The sequence below is a fragment of the Coccinella septempunctata genome, chromosome 2, assembly GCF_907165205.1.
Source record: "Coccinella septempunctata chromosome 2, icCocSept1.1, whole genome shotgun sequence".
Lineage (NCBI taxonomy): Eukaryota > Metazoa > Arthropoda > Insecta > Coleoptera > Coccinellidae > Coccinella > Coccinella septempunctata.
In genome coordinates, this window is record NC_058190.1 from 32,797,518 (window position 1) to 32,819,957 (window position 22,440).

General features: G+C 33.0%; 1 protein-coding gene and 1 long non-coding RNA gene across 5 annotated transcripts in view; one reads left to right on the forward strand and one right to left on the reverse strand.

Moving 5' to 3' along the window:
• LOC123306396 (heterogeneous nuclear ribonucleoprotein K) overlaps nt 1-22,440 on the forward strand; it is a 207,029-nt gene that overhangs the window by 98,596 nt on the left and 85,993 nt on the right. The window contains exon 1 of one of the 3 annotated variants that reach the window (XM_044888375.1): nt 15,848-16,151. The exons of 1 other annotated variant lie outside the window; for it this stretch is intronic. In XM_044888375.1, coding sequence (XP_044744310.1) covers nt 16,143-16,151 — 9 coding nt within the window. In that variant the 5' untranslated portion in view covers nt 15,848-16,142. Of the gene's footprint in view, nt 1-15,847; nt 16,152-22,440 lie in introns of those variants that run through there. One more of the 3 variants, XM_044888376.1, reaches the window with a different exon arrangement.
• On the reverse strand, nt 2,617-22,368 carry LOC123306397. Of its 2 annotated transcripts, XR_006536907.1 has the most exons (3): nt 21,959-22,368; nt 19,458-19,979; nt 19,232-19,389 (listed from the first exon to the last, which is right to left on the reverse strand). It is a non-coding gene; the product is annotated as an uncharacterized LOC123306397 (long non-coding RNA). The 2 variants fall into 2 exon arrangements; XR_006536906.1 differs by lacking the exons at nt 19,232-19,389; nt 19,458-19,979 and adding an exon at nt 2,617-2,935.

Here is a 22,440-nt window from a genome sequence, read left to right on the forward strand (position 1 = left end):
AATAACCCCCTATTTCTGAAAATAGACTAATTCAAAATAAATCCGTTCATTCTTTTCTTGTTAACCATTCAAGATTCTATACCGACCAACTAGATTTTTTGTTAAATAATAACCCTCTATGAATTTATATCAGAACAATTTAAGTACATATTTCATGATTTCATGCGGAAAATTCAGGACAAAAAAATAATTGCTACAATCATTTGTATAAAAAGGATATCAATCAGATAATTAATTCCATTTCATTAACTAAAGTGTTCAGTGTCAGTTATCTAACAAAATTCATTACTTAAAATTGTACGGCTGTTACGTTTAAATAATCTTTTTGTATCCACTACATACTAATTATATGAAAGACACCTGCATGACAGTACATGAAATTTTGGATACTCAAACTTTTCGAGTTAGTTGGCAAAGCTTGCATGAGACCATTTGCTCAATGTTTCAGTATACCTATGGATATCCAACAACCGACCCTTTAAGAGTTTCGTATACAGGGTGAGTGTTCGACTAGTACAATTACTATAACATTAGATTCTTGAGGTTACAAGAAACACTTTTTTCCTTCACCATTTTTTATGAATCGGCTCGGTTTAAAAGATACAGGGTGTTGAAAAACCATAAAAAAATGTTATCTCACAAACGGTTTTATGGAATGAAATGAATTTCGGAATATAGTTTTTCATTTATTTGATTAATCTTTTTCGAACACAAGATATCACCCACGTCTTCTAATTTTCTCGTTATGACCATTACGTACCATAAAAACACCTAATATTTAAAGAACCCAACTCTTGAAACTAAGTTGGACGCTATCTAATGAATATTTGAACGTTGTGTAAAATAAAAGTATTCTTTATATTTTTCCTCATAGTGCACCGTTTTCGAGTAATTAGATGTTCAAAAATTAAAAAGTATCTGTGAAATTTAAAAAATTGGGTAGTTACTTTGGTAGTACCACTCTGTAAAAGATCCAGAGATGTATACTGTCACAGATTTAGCTAGTTATTCTGAAGGTAATTTTGTTTTTCCATAGGTGACACACCTCATTATGAAAACTCAAAATGGCTATATCTTTTTATCAGGGCCGAATCGGAAAAAAATGCTATGGTTTTAAAGTGTTTCATTTGACCTACATAATCCATTGTTAAAATATTTGTACGCGTCAAAGACTCACCCTGTATATTTTCATATTATACAAGGAACCCCAAAAACGAAGCTACAAACTTGCTTCGTCTTCTTTGTAGAATTGATCTTGCTGATATTTTTTCCAATAGGATAAATATATTGTTAATTCAGGGTGATTCGTTAAGAGTGGCGATCAGAATTGATAAAATACCAACACCCTCGGAACAATAAAATATATGAGTTTATGGTTTTAACAGGTCAACTGGTACCTATCTATTTCGCATTTTATCTGTAGCTTTGAGTTAGCATTGCATTTGAAATTTCCCAGAAAAAAATTATATCTAGAATAATGTTCAAATAATGAACTCTAGTTTCCGATTGGCACATTCGATGTGTTGTAGTTACATATCTGTTTCTCAAATCTACGTTGATGTCCTTCAAATAGAGCCTAAGTTCATTAATCTCGGGGTTACATTTGGGGAAGTTTTCTAGTCAGAAAAATGTTCCAAATGCTCCTATTCCAGGATTCCTTTCAATAGCTGTATCCTTCAACATGTTGGGAAAAAAGCTCGCTCAGATATTTAATTGATTTATCGTTCCATACCTGGTAGAAGTGAAAACTCAGTGGTAGGTTATCAATTCCTGTTCACGCCGGGGGGCCATGAAAAATAACGAAATATAATATTGAAAATTTATTGGGAGCAATTTATTTTGTGATCCCCGACGGATTACCACGTTTTTAACGAAAGATTGCTGAGGGAGCAAAACATAATACGGCGATAATCCTGACACCAGGGACGAAAATGAAGCACATGCGGAAACTTCCAAAACTTGAAAGATCACGTTCATCTTTATCGTTTGCTTTTATATATGTCGCCTCACTTTGTTTGCATGGTTAACCCAAATTTGAAGTCAGCAAACAAAATGAAAACCTCTGGAATTTGCATAGAAAATAGTCGTTTCTTACATAATCCAGTTCCTGCATCTCGTGTACTATAACAAAATGAATAAAATGAAAAAAACACAAAAATTCATGGTACATATTGAAGATGAATATCAGATATCAGAGCTAAGCTTAATTCGTTATTATTAGCGAGAATGAAATAAAAATCAAGAGAAGAATATTCGATATTTATCGATAACGAAATTGCTGGATGGTTAAGAAAAATAGTGTTTACTTGGGCCCCAATAATCTACAGTTAAATTCTATTTACAAGTCAAAGACTCACCCTATATGACCTGTACATCTCCATCGACTGGTTTAGAAAAAAAAACATGGGAATCCAGTCCCGGGTCCAAGAAATTTCATAAGATTGAACCATAAAACACACTGTTTGCCGGAATTCATGAAAGAATTCTAGTTAATTGAAAAAAAATCAAATCAGATAAAATGTACCTATTCCATAACTGTGGATTTCGTTTTAGAAGATACATCAGTGGAAGATTCAATGTGAAATGTGGTAAAATAAAATGTAGGATTGCTCTGAATTATTGATTTACTTATTTTATTCGTGATCGTTAGAAAATTTCAATTTACCAAAATCTAATGAGCACATCTTACATAGCTCGTTTTCCACAAATTATTCCGATAAAGTACCGTTCATTTTAATTCGAAAGTGCCAATTAGAGGGAAGTTGAAGTTACACATGTGTATTAGTGAAATTAATGTTCTAACTTGAACTAATTAGCAAGCGGGTTTCCTCTGACGTATGCCTCAGAAGTTCACATCAATATCCAGTATGATTGCAAGTTTCGAGCACCAACTTCAGCAAATCAGGTCCCATATGATGTCTTAGCTCCAGGTTTCCTATAATAGAAAAGGAAGGTAGGTAGGTCACGAGTAGCAACATCCTTAATTAAATTAATTTCGGCACGTATCAGGGATTCCCCTGAAATGAGTGAATATTGATCCGAATTCAATTCAAAATGAAACAAATGATTTCTGCACGTAAGTGTATGTCGACTTCAATTTGTGCTTAATTTGAGGCCGAGAACCAAGGGTTGAAGCTCCTTTTCGTCAGAAAAAAAAAGAAAGAGGGTGATTCAAAAAATAATGTGGGTCTTTCATTGAATTTTTATTTGACAGGCCCCTGCTTGGATGGATGCAGTCCCTCAAAGAGGGATTTTTTCCTGATTTTGACAGGATTAATTTTTTGGTTCTAAACAAAATTTTTTTATACAAAAAATTTTTCAATTTTGATGCAGAAGATGTGCACTGGGGAATTTGAGAATTGGGAGTTTCGTCATCCAAATTTTACCTTTCCAGAAAAAATATTGCACACATGAAAATCTATATTTTCAGTAATTTTTATTGAATCGATACTATTTCTTGCAGAAAGAAAAATTGAAAAACAAAAATCGGTTTTTAGTATAATATTTTCCCCATGAGTTTCAGTTTATTTTGGAGATTGGTAGATAAAAAGTTTCAGAGATTGCAATATTCTACAACTATGGTGATATTCTGTCATCTGTAAGCCAATCTGTAACTTTTCTTAAGCTTACAGGAAAATTGCAATTTAGACGTTTTCAGTGATCTGTAGCTTACAGGAATCCGAAACTATTTACGATAAGTAGTTCAAAAGTAACACTGCAAAGAAGATAGTTACAGGAACATTTCCAGAATTGCATTATTTACGAATCTGTCAATCGGACACTGACAGATCGATCGTGCGCTACAGATTTGTAACATACAGATGAAAAGCAGAATACAACCATTACTCGAACCATTATTGGTTTAGCTGGAAATCGTAAAAATCATGTTGCACCGAGTGCTTTTGAAATTTCACCTTCAATTTATGCTAAATTTCCTAACCAACCACATACTGCTAGGAAATTTTTCTTTCGATTTTGTTTGGCCTTGAACTAAGGAAAAAGTTTGCTTTCAATTGATAGAATTTTCCCTTCCTACAGATGAACAAAATGTTTAACCTCCTCGAAATAAAATTTTCACATGGTCTTAAATAATGAAACTCTGCAACGACTTATCCCTTCATAACTGTCATTTATGTACAAACTTCCTAACTGCCTGATGATAACACGTCGTCTTTGAAGGGAAACGATCGTGGCAGATGGCATTGTTATGGGGCCGAAACAGCTTTCATAATTCGAAGTTATTTGACAATCATACCCAATAATTTCGGGAATGACGGATCAAAGTGCCCAAACGTATCGGGCTTTCCGATGGAAAACGGTAAATTATAAATGATAAGGAATGAACCCTCTTTTCCCATTGTAAGGGGGGTCGTCGATCCAGGTCATCCGTATCGCATTATGCCCGCGAGCTTTGACGGATGTTTCTTTACATTGACCATAACGAAGAATCGGGGAGGAATCTGTTGGGATGATGAATTTATTTACTGCAAGGAGAATAGATCGACCGATACTGAAGAACGGACGGTTGGGCATAAATATCTTGCGGGTGAGATATTAGGATGTAATATGGCGTTTTAGACCCATTTTTCATTTGGTTATCTGATAGATGGCGGTCTTTTTCATTTTTATTTTTTATCATCTTTAGCACAGGGGGATCGATTAGAGGAATGGCGGCTGAGCCTCATCGTGAATCTTCATTAAGACTGTTCTCGAAATGTTGTACAAATCCCAAATTGCTCAATTTTGGCTGCTTTTGCTACTATCATCTGATTGTCGAATTCTTCCCAGGACATCCTGTATGTAGTGTAAATTCCATTCACTCTTATAGAATCACTGGGTTGGCCATGGAAATCTGACACATTCCACACTGTATAGTATGAAAATATGAGGTTATGACGCTCGTAAAACCATTTTTGAATCAGCGCTATGTTGTCTGTTCTACGTAAAAGTCTCAGTAATTACGTGTTTCTCGTAATGTGAATTTACGTCAGAACGTAAAGGAATTCGAAAATCTGCGATGAACATAATCAACGTTCGTACAAACGGATCAAAAAGATTCATAATCTACTCATTTGAATGGAAAGTGAAAGGGATCAGTTTTTGAATGTATTTGTTTTTCCTATGAAGCTTCTGGAAGAAAATTAAATTATTGACACATAATATGCAATTGCTTGAGAAGAGTTAATGGTGGTTACTAACATGAAAGGTTCCAAAATCTCCAAAATTTAGGTTTTGAGAAAATCCGGTTTTTGTATTTTTTTCATTGTATAACACATAGTATTTCAACAAAGTCTTCATGTTTTATTTTATATATTATGTCGAAGAATAGAACTTAATTGCAAGACAGATGTAATTTTGATTCCTCTCTTCCCGGTTAGTAGATTTTGGATTACATATATTATATTATATTCATCACATTTTGCAGATAGGAACTTTCTTGTTAGCATGGCAGTAATGTCGAAGACGTTACATCAGTTTTTGAATTGAAAAAAAATCAACCCAAAGATGAAATTTTGATGCAGTGTTAGGGAATGGGAATCTCTCAAAGTAATTAATGGATAATTACAAGAATGATGAATTCTTCAACATTCCTTCTATTGTCAACCTCCTCAATCACAATAATTCTGATTGCGGAAACATTCAGCTAAAATATAAGTGGATTAGATTCAGATGAAACATAATATAAATTTACTTATACATGAATATATTCTATATACTTGAATATACTATTTGAATCCCTCAATTCCCCTAAATTCTGAATAACACTTCCTGATACTCTGTCTTTTTCAATCACTTTCGGCATTTGTGTAATATTAATTGATATTATAGTTGTGGCAACGTCGTTATGACAATAACAACATTTCATGAGTGCCAACCTTACTCCGGTCTAGTAACAAGAACTTAAGAAAATTATTTCATGGCCAACCGAGTGCTTTTATAAAAGTGAATGGAGTATTTTTAGCATAACTTTTGAGAACAAATTCAAATGAACTGCACATTTTCGGGCAAATTCTCCAGGAAGTTGAATAAAAACTGTAATTAGGTACTGATGCCAAAAAATGCTCTGTGGCCCAGACGAATGACACATCGCTCTGCCACCGCATGGCAAATCTTCGGGACACCCTATGGACCCTATGGTCATATGGTGGAGTACTGAACTGTCCAGTAACCGAACATTCCAGATTGTTGTTTCTCACAATGTCGTCTTCGTCACAAAACATAAAGACACCGAAACACCGACAAAGATGAGGCTCAAGCACCAAAAAAGGGCGAAAATTTCTTGCTTACCTAAAGGGTCTGTTTTCTAGAGCGAGCAAACCATTTGCTGGTACATTCCAAAGAAACTTTTTCAAAAATATGAAAGTTGTTGAACTGTGCGCTTGTCAGAAAGCAGTTACAAATCTTTGTCAAATAAATGCCTTCGACCCTAAAATTGCTGTGACCAGCCACTGGATTGGCGCCAGTGCCGGAGGAATGTCTTTCGAAATTATGAGCTGGGCTGCTAGGGTATATTATTTGCAGTTCAGTGCCACATAAATGTCTTCAAAGTTATGCGCTGTGCCACTATATTTCGTTATTTTAAGTTTCGAAACGTGGTAGTTGAAAAATGATTAAATATCCTCGTAATTTCGCATTTTCTGCTCAATTATTCCCTAAAAAATTCAATCACATCTGAAACATTCCTCTTCTTTTGAAAAGTATAAGAGAGCTTCCAACATTATTCGCTTAGATGAAATAATACATCCCTGCAAAAACCACAGTACAACCCAAAAATTATTTCAAACAAGGTATACAAAAAATATTGAACTCAAACAGATTATATGATTTTCAAAAAAATTTCAAGATTTCAAGAAACGACTTTCAACTACATATTTTTTTCTTATGGCAGCCATATTCAATTTTCCATATTGAAAAACTATTAATAATATTTTTATTCAACATAAGTCTTAGCACTCTCAGCTTGTACAAATTCGAATCGAGAAGGAGAATTTTGGAGACATTTTTCAAAATATCTGCGCATATACAAAGAAGGCAATGTATTTTATTCTCGAATTGACCTACGTATCCAACAAAAACGAAAAAAAAAACAATATCTCGAATATATTCAAATATATATTCGAATAAACTAAATCGAATATTGAATATAAATATTATTATTTATTTTTAATGCGAGAACTCAAAATGGCCGTCATAAGAAAAAAAAGTCGTATCTTGAAATCTAGGAGGCTGATTTCAATAAAAATATTATAATTTCATTAAATGACGATAATATTGAACGATTTCAGAATTTCATGGGAATCGCTTGTAAAAAAAGAAGTTATAAGTAATTTTAGAATATAACACATTCAAGATTTTCGTTATGGATCTAGAACAGAAGAAGATATTGAAATTTGAGGGACGTCATGCTGCAGGACTTGCAAAGGAAGAACTTTTTTGTCAATAAAGGGAATTTCTATGTGGTATAGTGTATTTTTGAATGGATTTTTTTTTGTATAGAGATGGAAAGGCAAAAGGTAAAGAGAGGCGTTATAGCTAAACCTTCTTTTCAACTGAGGTTCACGGTATCTCATTGGCGAATCCAAAAGTTTAAACGCCCCCTGGAAGCTCAATTACCAGCCTCTTAGAACAATCAATGAACTAAGTAATTCTCTATGGAAAAGAGTTATGAAAGGTATCCAAATCAGTGTTATTCTAACTACAAAATATCTAATCGTGAGGTATTTGAAAAAACAATTGAAAATTACGTATTCTAGAATTAAATGGATTACCAATACCTAATATACAAGGTGAGTCTCCTACAAATATTTCAACAAAAGTTTCTTCAAGTCAGAAGAAACACTTTTTTCCCATACTATTTTTTCCGATTGGGCCCTGATAAAAGAAAGCCATTTTAAGTTTTCATAATGAGCCATGCTCCCTGGAAAAACAAAATTACCTTCAGAATAACTAGCTAAATCTGTGACACTACACATCTGTGGATTTTTTAAACAGAGTTGTATTCATCCAAATTACACAATTTTTCAAATTTCACAGATACTCTTTGATTTTTCAGCATCAAATTACTCGAAAATTGCGCATTATACGAGAAAATATAAAGATTACTTGTATTTAACAAAACGCTCAAATATTCATTAGATAGCGTCCAACTTAGTTTCAGAGGTTGGATTCTTTTAATTCTGGTATTTTTATGGAACGCAATGGTCATGATGAGAAAACTGGAAGACGTATTCGAAAAATATTAATCAAATAAATGAAAATCTATATTCCGAAATTCATTTCATTCTATGAAACCGCTTGTGAGATAGAACTAAAATAACCTTTTTTATATGGTTTCAACAGACTATGTATCTTTTAAACCGAGCCGATTCGAGAAAAACGGTAAAAGAAAAAGGTGTTTCTTTTGACCTCAAGAATCTACCATTAAAATATTTGTACGAGTCAAAGACTCACCCTGTATATTTTCATTTCAATCACGTATTTTAATTACAAGTAGATCATTCAAACACTGCCCATCCCTGGCGATAATTCGATTCGAATGAATTAGAAAGCCTTCCACACAAAGATTTTTTGCCTACTCAAGCGACTGCTCGTGTATCTAAAAAATTTTCACGGATTCCTCTGTCTTTTCCACGAGGTTCCTTTCATGTGAGCCGTAATCGATCGAGAGGTAGAAAAAACACCTGCACATACCCACGAAGAGATAAACACCATTCCAATATTTACCCAATCCATCAATGAGTGGAAATTTAAATCTCGGTTCGTGTTGAACTTTCGCAAAACGGGCAGGTGTAAATTATTGAACAAATACGTTGGACCCCACTCGAGTTCGGATGAACGCCAGATCCATCCAGTTATGCCGCTTTTGATTCCGCCATTCAGTATGTCGGCCCGATTTGAACATCATCGAAAATTCATCCGCCAAACTGAGGTCGGTTTCACACAGCTTTGACGAACGACGTTCGAATGATATCCCGAAATGAATTTTCTGTCTTTTTCCAAAACTTTATCACTCTTGTATGATTTCGGAAAAAAGACTGATACTATACCTCATCCACATTTATTTTAGCAGTCGGTTGGCCATGAAATAATTTTCTCAAGTTTTTGTAACTAGAACGGAATAAGGTTGGCACTCATGAAATGTCGTTAATGTCATAACGCCGTTGCCACAACTAATATCAATCATAGAGATATCAATTTTTATTACGAAAATGCCGAAAGTGATTGAAAAAAGAGACAGGGTTTCAGGAAGTGCTATTTTGAATTCAGGTCCGCTCATTCAAATAGTTATACCCTGATATTCTAAAATCCACAATACGTCAGACGGTAACGAACATATTCAATGTAAGAGAATTTATATAATGTTTCATCTGAATCTAACCGACTTATATTTCAGCTGAATATTTCCACAATCAGAAAGATTGTGAATGAAGAGAATGACAAAGAATTTCCTTCTATTGGGAGACCCAAAAAAGTGGTGGTATTTGAGAATTTTATGTTTGAGTGAATTAATGCGAAAAGTTTACTACAGGATTTTCGATGAATGTCATAGTAGAATAAATTCCCGAAAATTGATTTTTCTTTCTATTTTTCATTTGACTTTTCCTATACATTGTAAATGTCTTAAGGTACCAATAAATACCCAATTATTATCATATCAATGTATTAAGATGAACAGACACAAATACGCGCCAGTTGTCCTGTTTATTCATGTGAAATTTTTGTTCAAAGGTGAAGTTCATCTTGACTTGAAACTTCCATTAATTCCTTTTACTACTTATATTGATGCAAGATGATTTTTGTTGAATAATTTAACATTTTTATAATTATCTGTTAATTCCTTCGGGAGATACTCATTCCCAACCACTGCGTCATAGGCATTTCATCTTCGGGTTAATATTTTTGAAATCTACAACTGATGTAACGTATTCAAACTTTAGCCAAAGAAGATAACGAACATTAACCTTCCTCAAGCTATTGCATATCATGATATTATACTGATCTCTTGTATTTTCAATGCAAATAATTGGATTTGGTACGCCTTCAATCAGTTTGTATAAACTACAATTATGTTCGTCACATATTTTCCGAAGAGATTCGACATTGTGATAAAATACGTAATAACAGAATTTTTTACGTAGAACGGGCAACATAGCGTTGATTTGAAACCCAAAAATGTTTTGACAAGCGTCTTAACCCCGCATTTTCGTACTATACAGAGTGAAATGTGTCAAATTTCCATGGCCAACCGAGTGCTAGAATAAAAGTGAATGGAGTATACATAAAACTATAATTCATTCGATGAAGTTCTTGATTTATGAAATCATACTATAATTGAAACACTCAAGGGCATTGAAACGATCCTGTACGAAATTGTACTAGTAGGTAGAGTTGAACTCTTTTTCACTATGAAGCACTTAAGCGGAAGTAATACCTCAAGAATCTCCATACAAAAACGGCATTCACTAGTTCCTAATTTACGCTTTCAATTTCTTACGTGAAGCCTATCGTCTATGTCAAGGTTTTTATCATCAGATGTATGAGCGTATGAAATAAATATTTTCTATTTCAAAGTCGCTCTCACTTATTTCCTATATGTTTTTTACTTTTTTGAACCTTTGTATATATATTTATACCACTGATTATGTCTCCCGACCATAACATGGATCAAGTCTCCCGCACTCCCTTTTAGCCTATTCAACAGATATTTTCTCGAAACTTTTACAACTATTATTGAAGAAGTTCATCATCTGTAGAACAATATTGATCAATGAAAGCAATAAAACTAAATAACACTACGCACCTGAAACTTTTCAGACAGTTTAACAAACAAAAATTACTCAATTTCTTACTTCACAACTTTTTATTTTCGAAAATATCCACTTTTTACTGGAAATACGACACATTAAAAATGTCTTGTTATTAGGGTGGAAAAAATAACTTTTTTATTTTAAATACGGATGATATCTTCATGTCATAAAAAATAGCTTTTCCAAAATATTCACACATATGTGTCGTTATATTATGTACTTCCTTACTCAAAATCAAAATTTTAGAGAAATTTCAATTTATACAGAATTCTATGAAGCCATTGACCATAAAATTGTTCACACTCAATAAATCTCCAGCTCCATGATACGAATTAAAACTTTCCGTTCATAAAATTTCATTTGTTAGCTGGCACAACTGCAGTAAAATCATATAATTTATAATACACTTAATTTGAATAAACAGGTATCGAGCTGAATTTCCTTAATTAATTTTAATACCTAACTCATAAAAATTTCTCAAATTGAGGACCTACCCTTATTCTTCAAACAAATTCGACATCTTTTTCTAACACCATAACTCAGGAAATGTCTGATGGCTTTTCTGGCTATCTGCTTTAACTGACTGGAACCTCGACAATTTCATTTTCAACATATCCCCATACAAAAAAATCCAAACGATTGAGGTCTGATGATCTTGCTGGCCAGACAATAGTAGCATGCGTTCATCCACAGGTTCCTGAATAAATTATCCAATTAGAAAAGTAATGTATTTTTGTGATTCCAGATAATTTTGATATGGAAGTTGCCAAGTTGGCAATTCTTCTTTTTAGAAATAATCTAGAGAAAAAAATTAATCTCTTCCACTCTTTCACCCTTCACTCTTTCATTCTTATTATAATGTATTGAAGTATTCAATGTCTACTTCATTCATAGAATAATGCGCTTGAGACTCGACAGCTAGTGATTATTTCACTTTTTGCTGATTTAGCCTTGAAGATGTAAGTTATATATCAACATACATATATTTTTTTTTTGAAAAGCTCCCTTTTTGTATGTATCATACGTAGATATTTGAAATAACGAAGTAGCTTTTTTCCTCCCTAAGTACAAGACATTATGCATGAGTGCCTGTATGAAAATTTTATCGTTTTTAGATAGTTTCGAAAAAGAAGAAGTTATGGCACATTTTCGAAATCGACAAAATACTAAAATATGGTTATAATCTTCAAGACAAATGAAGATATCGTGAAAAGGTTCCCACTAATGGACTTTTCAAGAAAATTGAGCCCAGGTATTCTTTCAACGTTTTTTCCTATCTAGTCTAGAAGTTGGGATACCCTATACATACATGCAGGGTGTTTTTGAAGATGATTCTTTTTTGACATCCAATGGGGACTTCATCAAAAATCATCAACAGAAAATATTCAAGATGACCCTGTCAAGTCAAATTCGATTGAAAAAAGGACATTTCAGAACTAACTATTCACTAGATGACACTTACTTTCACAGGAACCTTAAATAGAGAATATTGTGATAATTAATTTTTCTTAGCCACAAGCGGCGATGGACGAGTTTAATTCCTGGATAAACGCTCTGTTTATTAGTTTGACAAGCGCGCAAAAGCCCCCGACCCACGTCAGTGTTTCCCATTTTTTCGTCTATCAAAGGGCCAAAACTTGACGCTATGTCAAAACAATCGTTCGATGTTAAACCTCGTTGAAAATTCATACGGAACACCGAGCAAGATGGCACTCCGGACGTTACGTACGCAGCAGCAGCAGCATTTCACGTGTTGCCGACATTCTTCAACATCATATAAAATTGTAAACTCTGAAAACGAGTGCGGAATAATAATGTGATATATCCCATTGTGAACGACTTGATGTATCGTAACAATCCTTCACAGTTTATTATTCACTTGGCACGTGGAAACAACTCGACACAAAATTATTTGAGCGTGAGGAGGCATCCTCCAGTCGAACGAAAACGATGGAAAAATATATTTGGATGACCTGGAGTAGCGAGAATTTATTTCGATGTCAATAATTTTCGAGGGTTTGCATTGGAGTCCTCTATTTGAAATTCATAGCGTTCAGGAATATCTCGCAACATAAATAGGAATCAAACGAGACACTGAATAACATACGAAACCACGACAGTATCATCTTTACGTGGGTCTTTTGGTTATAAGTAACTCATGTTAGTGAAAATCATGTTATTCAGTCTTGAAAAAAACAAACAAATAATATACAATAGATTTTTATACTTTCTAAGCTTTCACATTTTGAAAAAAGTTTTCCAAGATAATGCAAAATAATATTATACTAACTGTACCCTCCTGCTTTGCAGGATGAGTTTTCTGTACTCAATTTCAACTATCATTTCACTTTACTTCACTTTTCTAGTCTGCTCTGCTTTACTTCTCTCCTCAGGTATTCGAAATGTACAGACAGATACTGCATTTATTAGTTTAGATTTCGTTGAATTCGAAATCAAATTAGTCAGCTTACGTAAAAATATACCCTCATATTGTGAAAAAAGTTTTTGTAATTCATATTTAATATTACATTATATTTTTTCTTCGTCACCATCGCTTTTTTTTCAATGGTTTTCGATGACAACTTATAAATAATAAGGTTTTCTTTATTATCTGTATTGTTCAATTTTTTCTGTTAGGTACACATTTGAATTCCCTTCAGTATTATTTTTGTGAACTCTCTTTAGAAGTGGTGGATGCGCTTCGAGCAATTTTAATTTTCACGATTATGTGATTTTTAAGGTACATACAGGGTGTTTCCTGATAGAATGTCAACATTTATAGGGTTGATTTTTGGGCCCATTTTAAGAAAAAAACTTCATATGAACATATGTCCTAAACGTCTTACCTTTTGAGATACAGGGTGGTAATGTTTTCAAAAATATATCATTGTTTATTGATATCTACAATACCACTTCAGATATTTTAATGAAACTTGTCATACATGTACTATGAATCAAGTGGCATTCTTTAATGTATCACTTATTTTTTAAATTTCCACCAGTGGCGTTCGTACGTAATTTGACCTACCTATTTTCGCAGACATTGATGGTACGCCACAGATTTTTCCTGAAATAAAAATTATTTTTGAAATTCCCAATCATTTCTTAGCAAAGTTGATCACTTGTTTTTTTCAATCCGATGCATGGTTTTCGCTTATAAAAATAAAAAACGTTTGTCTGCATTGAAATAAATTACATTATGCATGTAAGTAAGAAAGAATTGTAAGACGTTTAGGACATATGTTCTTATGAAGTTTTTTTCTTTAAATGGGCCCAAAAATCACCCCCATAAATATTAACATTCAATTAGGAAACACTCTGTATATGTGACTGCGTTAAAAATTGAATAAATGAGTGCCTTATGAAATCATATTTCATCATGAATTTATTTATCTTCAAATTCATAAGGATTTTTAGTAATTGATTAAATGTAAGAATTGATTCAAATCATTCTCAACAAAGAATGCGAGATCGTATTGGTGGAATAAATTTTTTTCGATCGATAGGATCCGTAAAAACTGCGGGTACTGTTGGAGTGATTGGTTATTGCCAATCCTTTGATAGATAAATAAAATTGAATGGGAGGTATAGTTATGGGATACTCTATTTTGGATGATTGGGTTCAGGATATCCTTGTGGAGATATTTCCCCACTAAATCTATTCAGTATATCACAGAACAGATCAGTCATGTATATTTTCTGCGTATCTACACACCAACTCAAAAAAAAAACCTTTTTTCATATTCACCTTTCAATTTAAACAATAATCATTTCACCACTTGGAATTAAATCATCTAGTTTGAGTACTGAGTTTTTAGTTCATGTTCCATACAATCAATATCAATATCAATTCTTAATAAAATATTTCACATTCCTGAAGAGGAACGTTGAAAGTACATCTAGAATCTAGATCATTCCAGATCATTCTAGATCATTCTAGATCATTCTAGATCATTCCAGATCATTCTAGAAATGTAAGCAATTCCTAAAATCTGGACAAATAGCTCCCTCACCCTCGTCAAAGTTTTGACGTTCTTTTTTACCTCTCACCGCAAACCACAAACCGAACAATACCTGTATTCTCTACCTCTCAAGTAATGTAAGCACAATTATCGAGCATTTGAAAGATTACACATCTTGTTGACCCAAAAGACGAGAACGATTTGATCCAATTGAAATTCGCTCTTCGACCTCATTACCATATTTCATTCAAAAAATTTTCTTCGGTACTACGTAAATTTCTTTTCGATCAGTTGAATTTCGTTATTATTCAGTAATAGATTAATTGATCAAAAACCTCCATTCTTGCCAACATGACAACTCCTATGATAAGAGTTGAAAAAATTACCGAAAATCTACTTATACCTACTTGTGTTGCAAATTTCGTTTATAATACCTACCTACCTATTTATTTCTATACAGATAATAGTTGACAGTATCGATTATAGTATATTGATTCATTTTCAACGGAGGTATCTGAAGTAAACAGCATAATTTTCTAATATTTTCAAATAATGGTTATCGATAGTATGGAAAAAACCATTGTTAGTTTCCAGTTACTTTTTTTTTGCAATCATAGCAAGAAATCTTGAGGAATTGGAGAAAAGAAGACGAAGTTAGTACTCTTTTATTTTGTTTGTTGTTCAGAACCTTTCTTCATTATATTACTGAATTCCTGATATATTTTACACATGGAAACTGGATATGTGTGATGAATGAAAAATCATTGTGAAAACTTTCGTAAGGTTTTTGAAAGCTTGAATGCGTTGTTAACTGAATTTTATCTAAACTAAAACATTGAATCAGTAGTGGGAAATTATTGTTTTAGAGTTTAACTTTCGATGTCCAAACTGACGATATCCAAGGTATCAAAAGATGGCTGATTTCTGGGGAAGGACGATGTTGAAGAATGCAAGTCATCAATCCCTTGCCTTTGAAGAGGTCTAATGCCAAGCCAAGAACCAAGATGCAATAGCGAGGCAAGAATTTCAAGCCGGCCTTCTGTTCGATAAGCGGGAAGGAGGGGAACATACGCGTAACTTGATTATCTACCATTCAACGAACGATTCAACAACGTTTGCCCGGCATTTCTGAGTGAGAATTCATATACGCCAAGTAGAAGCGCTGGCTCTAACCCCAATTTTTGGTTGATGCGTTGTTCCATGTGTTTTTGAAAGTGTTTCCCAGTTTCCGAGCCCTCCAGTTAATTCCCTTCTGAAAATTTTGTGCTCTGTGTGTGTGAAAGTGTGTGTAGTTTCGAGAGTTAAGTATTGTTTGTGAGGATTTTAGGATCCAAAAGCTTGTGCTACGCATTCGACTGCAACGAACTTACAAATGTTTGGGGTGATTTTTTTGATTCTATTTTATATTGAAAAAATATTCTGAATGAAAAAAAGCGATTTTTTTCGTCTGGTAGCATGTTTGAAGCGTTGATTGATCAATGAGAACACGTGGTTATTAATCCGTTGGTTCGATAAAATGCCGGTGCGAAGCCAGTATGTAATTCATTCTGATGATTGCTATGAAAGAATAGGAAAAAGTTGCTGTATATGACCAAAATTCGCTCAAATACTGATTCCCTGAGAAGTGAAAACGATTATAATGGAGATATTAATATCAGGAGTACAAGCGTTAAACTCTCGGTTAAACTTGAAAATCGTCTTCCTAACGTACCAGCAGATATAATTTGATTCTCGCACATTTTAAGTTGTACATTTAGTAATTGAACAAATAAATTACCCCATAGACTATAGACAATCATGTCCTCGCATTTTATATGTTTTTTATCTTATCTTGAATGAATCATACAGAATATATTTTTTCAAACAATACCTCCTATGACTTTTTATGCCTCTTCGTTTTGGTTTGTGATAAAAAATAATAGTGTCAGTTAAATACGAGGTTAAATAGTACTATCCTCGATAATTCTTATATCTTATATCTAATATCATAACAATTCTTAACTGTTGGTAGAAAAATTCAGAACGGTAGAAATTGAACTAAGTAAAAACCTCTCGGCCCTAATTGATGAATGAAAAAAACTCGTTCACGCTGAAAATGTAACAAAAAAATTTTCGTTTTTCCTCTTTATTTTATTATCATCGAACTTAATCAAAAAGTTATATTTTGTTTTTTACGAGGTTTCTTATTGGTTACGTACTAAGTGTTTTTGAAATTATCTTTCTCATTCTCCAATCCTGAAGCAATACCTTATTGATTTCATCGGAATGATTGACTATCGTAGTTTTATTTATTTATTCATTTTCGTGATACAAACAGGAAGAAGTACTCATAGAAAAGTATCTTCTGATACATAAAAAACTATTTACACAACATCCTATGGTGTACATAAGTGGCAACATAACATAAAACAACAAAATAATAACTAAAAAAAATTCCTTCGATACACCGCTCAAATGATTTCAAATTTACATCAAATGGGTCTGAATCATTACAATATTGATCGAATAAATTCTACACATTCTCATGAAAGGCGAACTCCGTATCGAATCCACCGTGAACAACAAATTTTTTATTTCAATGCAGCCTCTTTTAAAGAAGATAGAGACGGATGGGATACAACGAATTCGCCATTTTATAAAATCGTATATATGTATCTCTTTTATCTTAGGATGAATACGGAAAAATATGAGGTGCTCTAGAAATAAATATAATGGTCATCGGTTCTCAGTATTTCTGTTAAGAAATGAATATTCCTCGGAATATTCATTTCACTTTCACTTATAGTGAATGGAATTGGTTTATAGGACCATGAAAAATATATTTTTTATCTACTGAATCTATGTCATCTTCTTTGGGTCAGTAGAATCGATTTAAATCTTCCTTTAAAAATTTAATTCTAAAACAATCATTGACTTCAACCGACAAAATACGGCCAATATACAACTGTGTCAGGTAAAAAACTGCATAGTATTTTTCTATTTGTATATTATCCATATTTTGCCGGCTGTTCAAATTGGACGTGGCTTGAAATTCCTAGAATTCAAAAATTCCGTTTGGAATTCCCGGAGAATTCCGAGGGAATTCCGAGGGAATTCCGAGAGAATGCCTTGAATTCCGAACGAATTCCGGGAATTCCGTAAGAATTCCGTGATTTCCGAAAGAATTCCGAAGGAATTCCGGACAATCTGTACACGGAATTCCGTAAAAATTTACCCCTTGGAATATTCAATGAAATATTCTTTTAAATTTCTATTAAAACTATGAAAAAAATACTTGAATTCCTTTAAATTTTCGTTATGTCAGTTGATGGATAAATAACAGACTAATTAGAAATAAAGAAATGTATTCTGAAATTGAGGAATATATATCATTCCATTTTTTTTTTGAGATTATTCAAGTATCCGAATGCTGACCATATTCTTATCACTGGCCTTATCAAAAACTAGAAAATAACCTTTATTATTCAATGAAAATAATTTTCGCCTGGTAGAATTCGAAAATTAATTTTTTCACCGAGAATCTTAATTGAAATCCCACAATAAAAATATTTCCATTCATAATAGCAAGTCGAGAAGAGTGGTAGAATTCGAAAATAATTCTTCACATAAAATCTCAATCTGAAAATTCCACAATATCAATATTTCCGCCTTGTCAAAAAGTATAATTTCACAACCATACTGTTTTTAATCTCATAGTAACCACAATATACTTACATACTTACCTTATCATAGATCCTTTATAACATAATTCTTAAATTCCTTTTCCTATTTCCATTTTTACACATCTCACTCAGTTCCATGAAAATATAGAATGTAACTAACTTGGTACCTATCCATACCTAGGAATATCAATAATTTTTATAATACAAAAAACTTTCCATTCATAATACCAAGTTTAGTATCGTACACTCGATCGTACAGACAGTGCGACCTTTCGGAGCTATATTCGATTTCAGCATCAAGTTTCTATGACTCAGAGGATTTTGAAGGACCAAAGAATGAACTGTCATCGAAAGACCATAGAATAAAGTTCGCGGTAGCAAGTAACTTCTAGTTTCTATGACTCAGAGGATTTTGAAGGACCAAAGAATGAACTGTCATCGAAAGACCATAGAATAAAGTTCGCGGTAGCAAGTAACTTCTAGGTTTTCGCCTTCAAATCTAATAGGATCTTACAAAACTTATATTACTACAATAAAGCATATGGATTTAGTAATGTTGCAATTATAACAATTGTATGAAATTACGTTCATATTAAAAAATATAACTTTTTAGCGGATTTCATAAGCACGCGCAGAATCAAATTGTTAATGGTTCTATTTAAACCAAAACTTCCCACCTTGCTTCTCAGTCCAGAATTCAAAATTTAACCTCTAACAAGAAGGTTTACTCGCACCTCTTCAGGGTTTTTTGTGTAAGTTCCATTCAAGGTTCCATTCATGACAAAAAAATCTTTTGTTACATATATACCACGTGGCCAGTTTTTATATATAATTGATTTTCAAATTATTTCAATTTAAATTTTAGGGTTTAGAAGATTACTCGTGCTAGGTTCCTAAATTTTCTCCCAACTTTCCAGTTCCAAATTCGTCAAGGTAAATGTTTTCTCCCCCATAATACTAGAAAAATCATAAAATTAACTTGCTAAATGAATATTCATAAAGCAAGTTATGCATGTAGTACATACTTTTATACATTCTTTTGCTCAATTCGTAGGTAGTAGCAAGAATAATTCTCCAAGAGATACTTAATCTGTTGAGTTTTAAAACTTCATCAATTGCTCTAGTTCTAATATTGTTTTTTACACAACTTAAGAAAAATTACACTCTTAGAGTTTTTTTTCTAAATTTGCAATTATCATCAAAAAAACTATTGAGGACCCCATTCATGATAAAATATGATATAATTTACTATTTTTATCGAAATTTCAGCAACACTATTATTAGAGAAAGAATTCAAAGATAAATTGAAGAATTGAAATCAAAAACATTAATGAATTAAGTTAACTTGATATGAACCTTGTGGGAATTGGGAATGGCTTTTAATGTCTCAAACATGAAACTTTGTCTTTCAATTGACTAATTGGAAACCTCTTTTTTCATGAAGAATTCACTACTTGAAAAAATCAGGTACATGCACCGAAAGGACACATCGTTAGAAATGACATGTTTTCAGGAGATCCACAACTGAATGAATGCTACTGGTTCGTCTAAAAAAAAACAAACTTTTTCATTATTTCATTAAAATCAATATGAAGAGATTATGAATAATTCAATTAAATTCTGACAACAAATTTTATGAAGCATCGGACAGTTATTGGTACTCAGAAGGTAAGGCTTGCAAAGCTCAAATGAAGCATAAGAGGTAGACGAGGTAAAAGGTCATATTGTCATATATGAAGGACGATGCTCTCGAATATACTATAAATTAATTTTTATTTTTCATTCGTTGTCGAGACCTACTAAAATATTTTTATAAGTCGATCAGAATCTATAGTTCACATATACTGTAAAATAAAAAGTCAAGTCGAACAGATGTCAACGAAGAAATAAGAACGTTCAAATTGGCCTGGGGCTATGCTGAAGATGTTGAATGATATTTAGTGTAATATTAGGCCCTAGAATGCCTGCGGGTCACCTTTTATGTTTCAAATATTCCAATGTTCCCCTTCGAAAAGAATTGTTGAAAAAATACAGGATTTCTTGCTTGATGGTAATTTTCAAGTTATGCCTGAAACCCCTTAGGGTCTATGAAGCCCAGGTCAAAATACCTGGGTGTATGGAAGGTCTCCCCTCCTTACCATGTAAACGGTCTCTTTGAATATCAAACAATAATGCACATGTAAAGTAGAAAATACGAGAAGTATCTGATTTTCTGAAAAAAAAGACCTGTTTTTCGTCACAAATCTCATCTTCCTTAATCACTTATCTTATCTTATCTTATCAAAAACTAAATCTGAATTGGATACTGGTAGTGACGCATTAAACATTACCCTTGTTCATATGAAGAGGATGATGTGAAGATCTTTGTAGTACATTCCATCAAAATGGTAGTGAATTAGATTCATTTTTTCCATCATACGAAGTAGCTGAAGTTCCATAACACAACACAAAATAGACACAGAATTATTCACTTGTGAAGTTATAACTTCACTAACTGAAATTTTCCATTTATTTAAATCAAGAATATCACTTCTTGAACGCCACTTATCCTAATAATCTCGACGACGCCTACGGATATATACTTTCTACTACCTTGCAATGACCAACGGCTAGTAATGGTTGTAGGGGGTAGGGGGTAGTGGCAACAAGCTTTCAGGAATGCAGACAAGTACAAAAGAATAAGTACGAATTTCGGTTGCAAAACTCGTTTTCTAACTAAACTACGCATGCGGCGAGCGAAGTACCACCAGTAAAATTTCTGACGAAAACTATGTTTCTGTTAATTTGTCAGGTTATGACTTATGACGAAATCTAAGGTATGGTCGATGGAGGATGTTCTCGATGTTCTGGCATGGTGGCCTTGAGAATATTATATCACCCATACCGAATGAAATGTTAAGATAGATTTTTTTTTATAAATCTATCGAAAATTTTTAATGGGAGATTTCCGCCGGGTAGTTTTTGAAGGGCCTAACAGTATTACATCTTATTTTTTCATATTGCGAATACTTCAATTCTTGTCGGCGAAACATTCACATTCGAATCAGTAAAAATGAATACAAAATCAGTGCGATATTATTACGATAAACCGATCCATTTTAGATTTTTTGATTTTTGCAAATCAACGTTTATCAACTCTCATTGATTCAAAAATATTAAGCAAATTCAAAGGCTTACTCATTATACGAACTTCTGATTAAATACTATACTTCCTTATTTCCAAGTCAATTTAATTTTTCTTCCAAGAAAGAATTCAGATTATTATTTGTTCTAAGTTATATCTTTTCAAGTTACTGTCCTTCGAAATTTGGGAAAAAATTCAGTTTTCATTGTGGTCACTGACACTAAACTGACAATTTAAGGTGTAAAAGTCACGACACTAAGAGTGCCAAAGCGACATCTAATTAACCTTGAGTTTCAATACTCAAAGTTGCCAAATTTCATTATTCTGAATTGATAAGAAGATATTCAATAAATCAATTCACGTGGGAAGAGTATTGATTCATCTGTTTGAAATCGAACTTACCATTTTGAAAGAACAAGTCACGAGACACGAACAAAATGTTCAATAAAAACAAAACATTGCCGTCAATTATCGTTGAAGCACTACAGTCTTAATTCTCTCGCATCAATTTATCCTGGACATAGTGTTTCCCTTATCTTTTTTCAGAAAAGGTACCTCATCATCCACAGACATATCCGGACTTGGTGTTCTACCGCACTGACTACAATAATGCATATTCATTCAAAGCGTGGAAGTCACCAAACTTGACACTATCGTTTTCCAACATAGATGGTGCTAGTGATTATAATGATGACGATAACCGGACTAAAATCTGAATTCTTTATATACAGGGTGGGCTTTTTAAAACGAAACAGACGAGATAACGGGCGGAATAAATTTATTTCGAAAAAATGCTCGGACACGTCGATTTTTGTTTCGAGGGGGACAACTTTTGAGGTCAAATTCACAACTATATCGCTTCAACCCTTAGTGTTAGAACAACA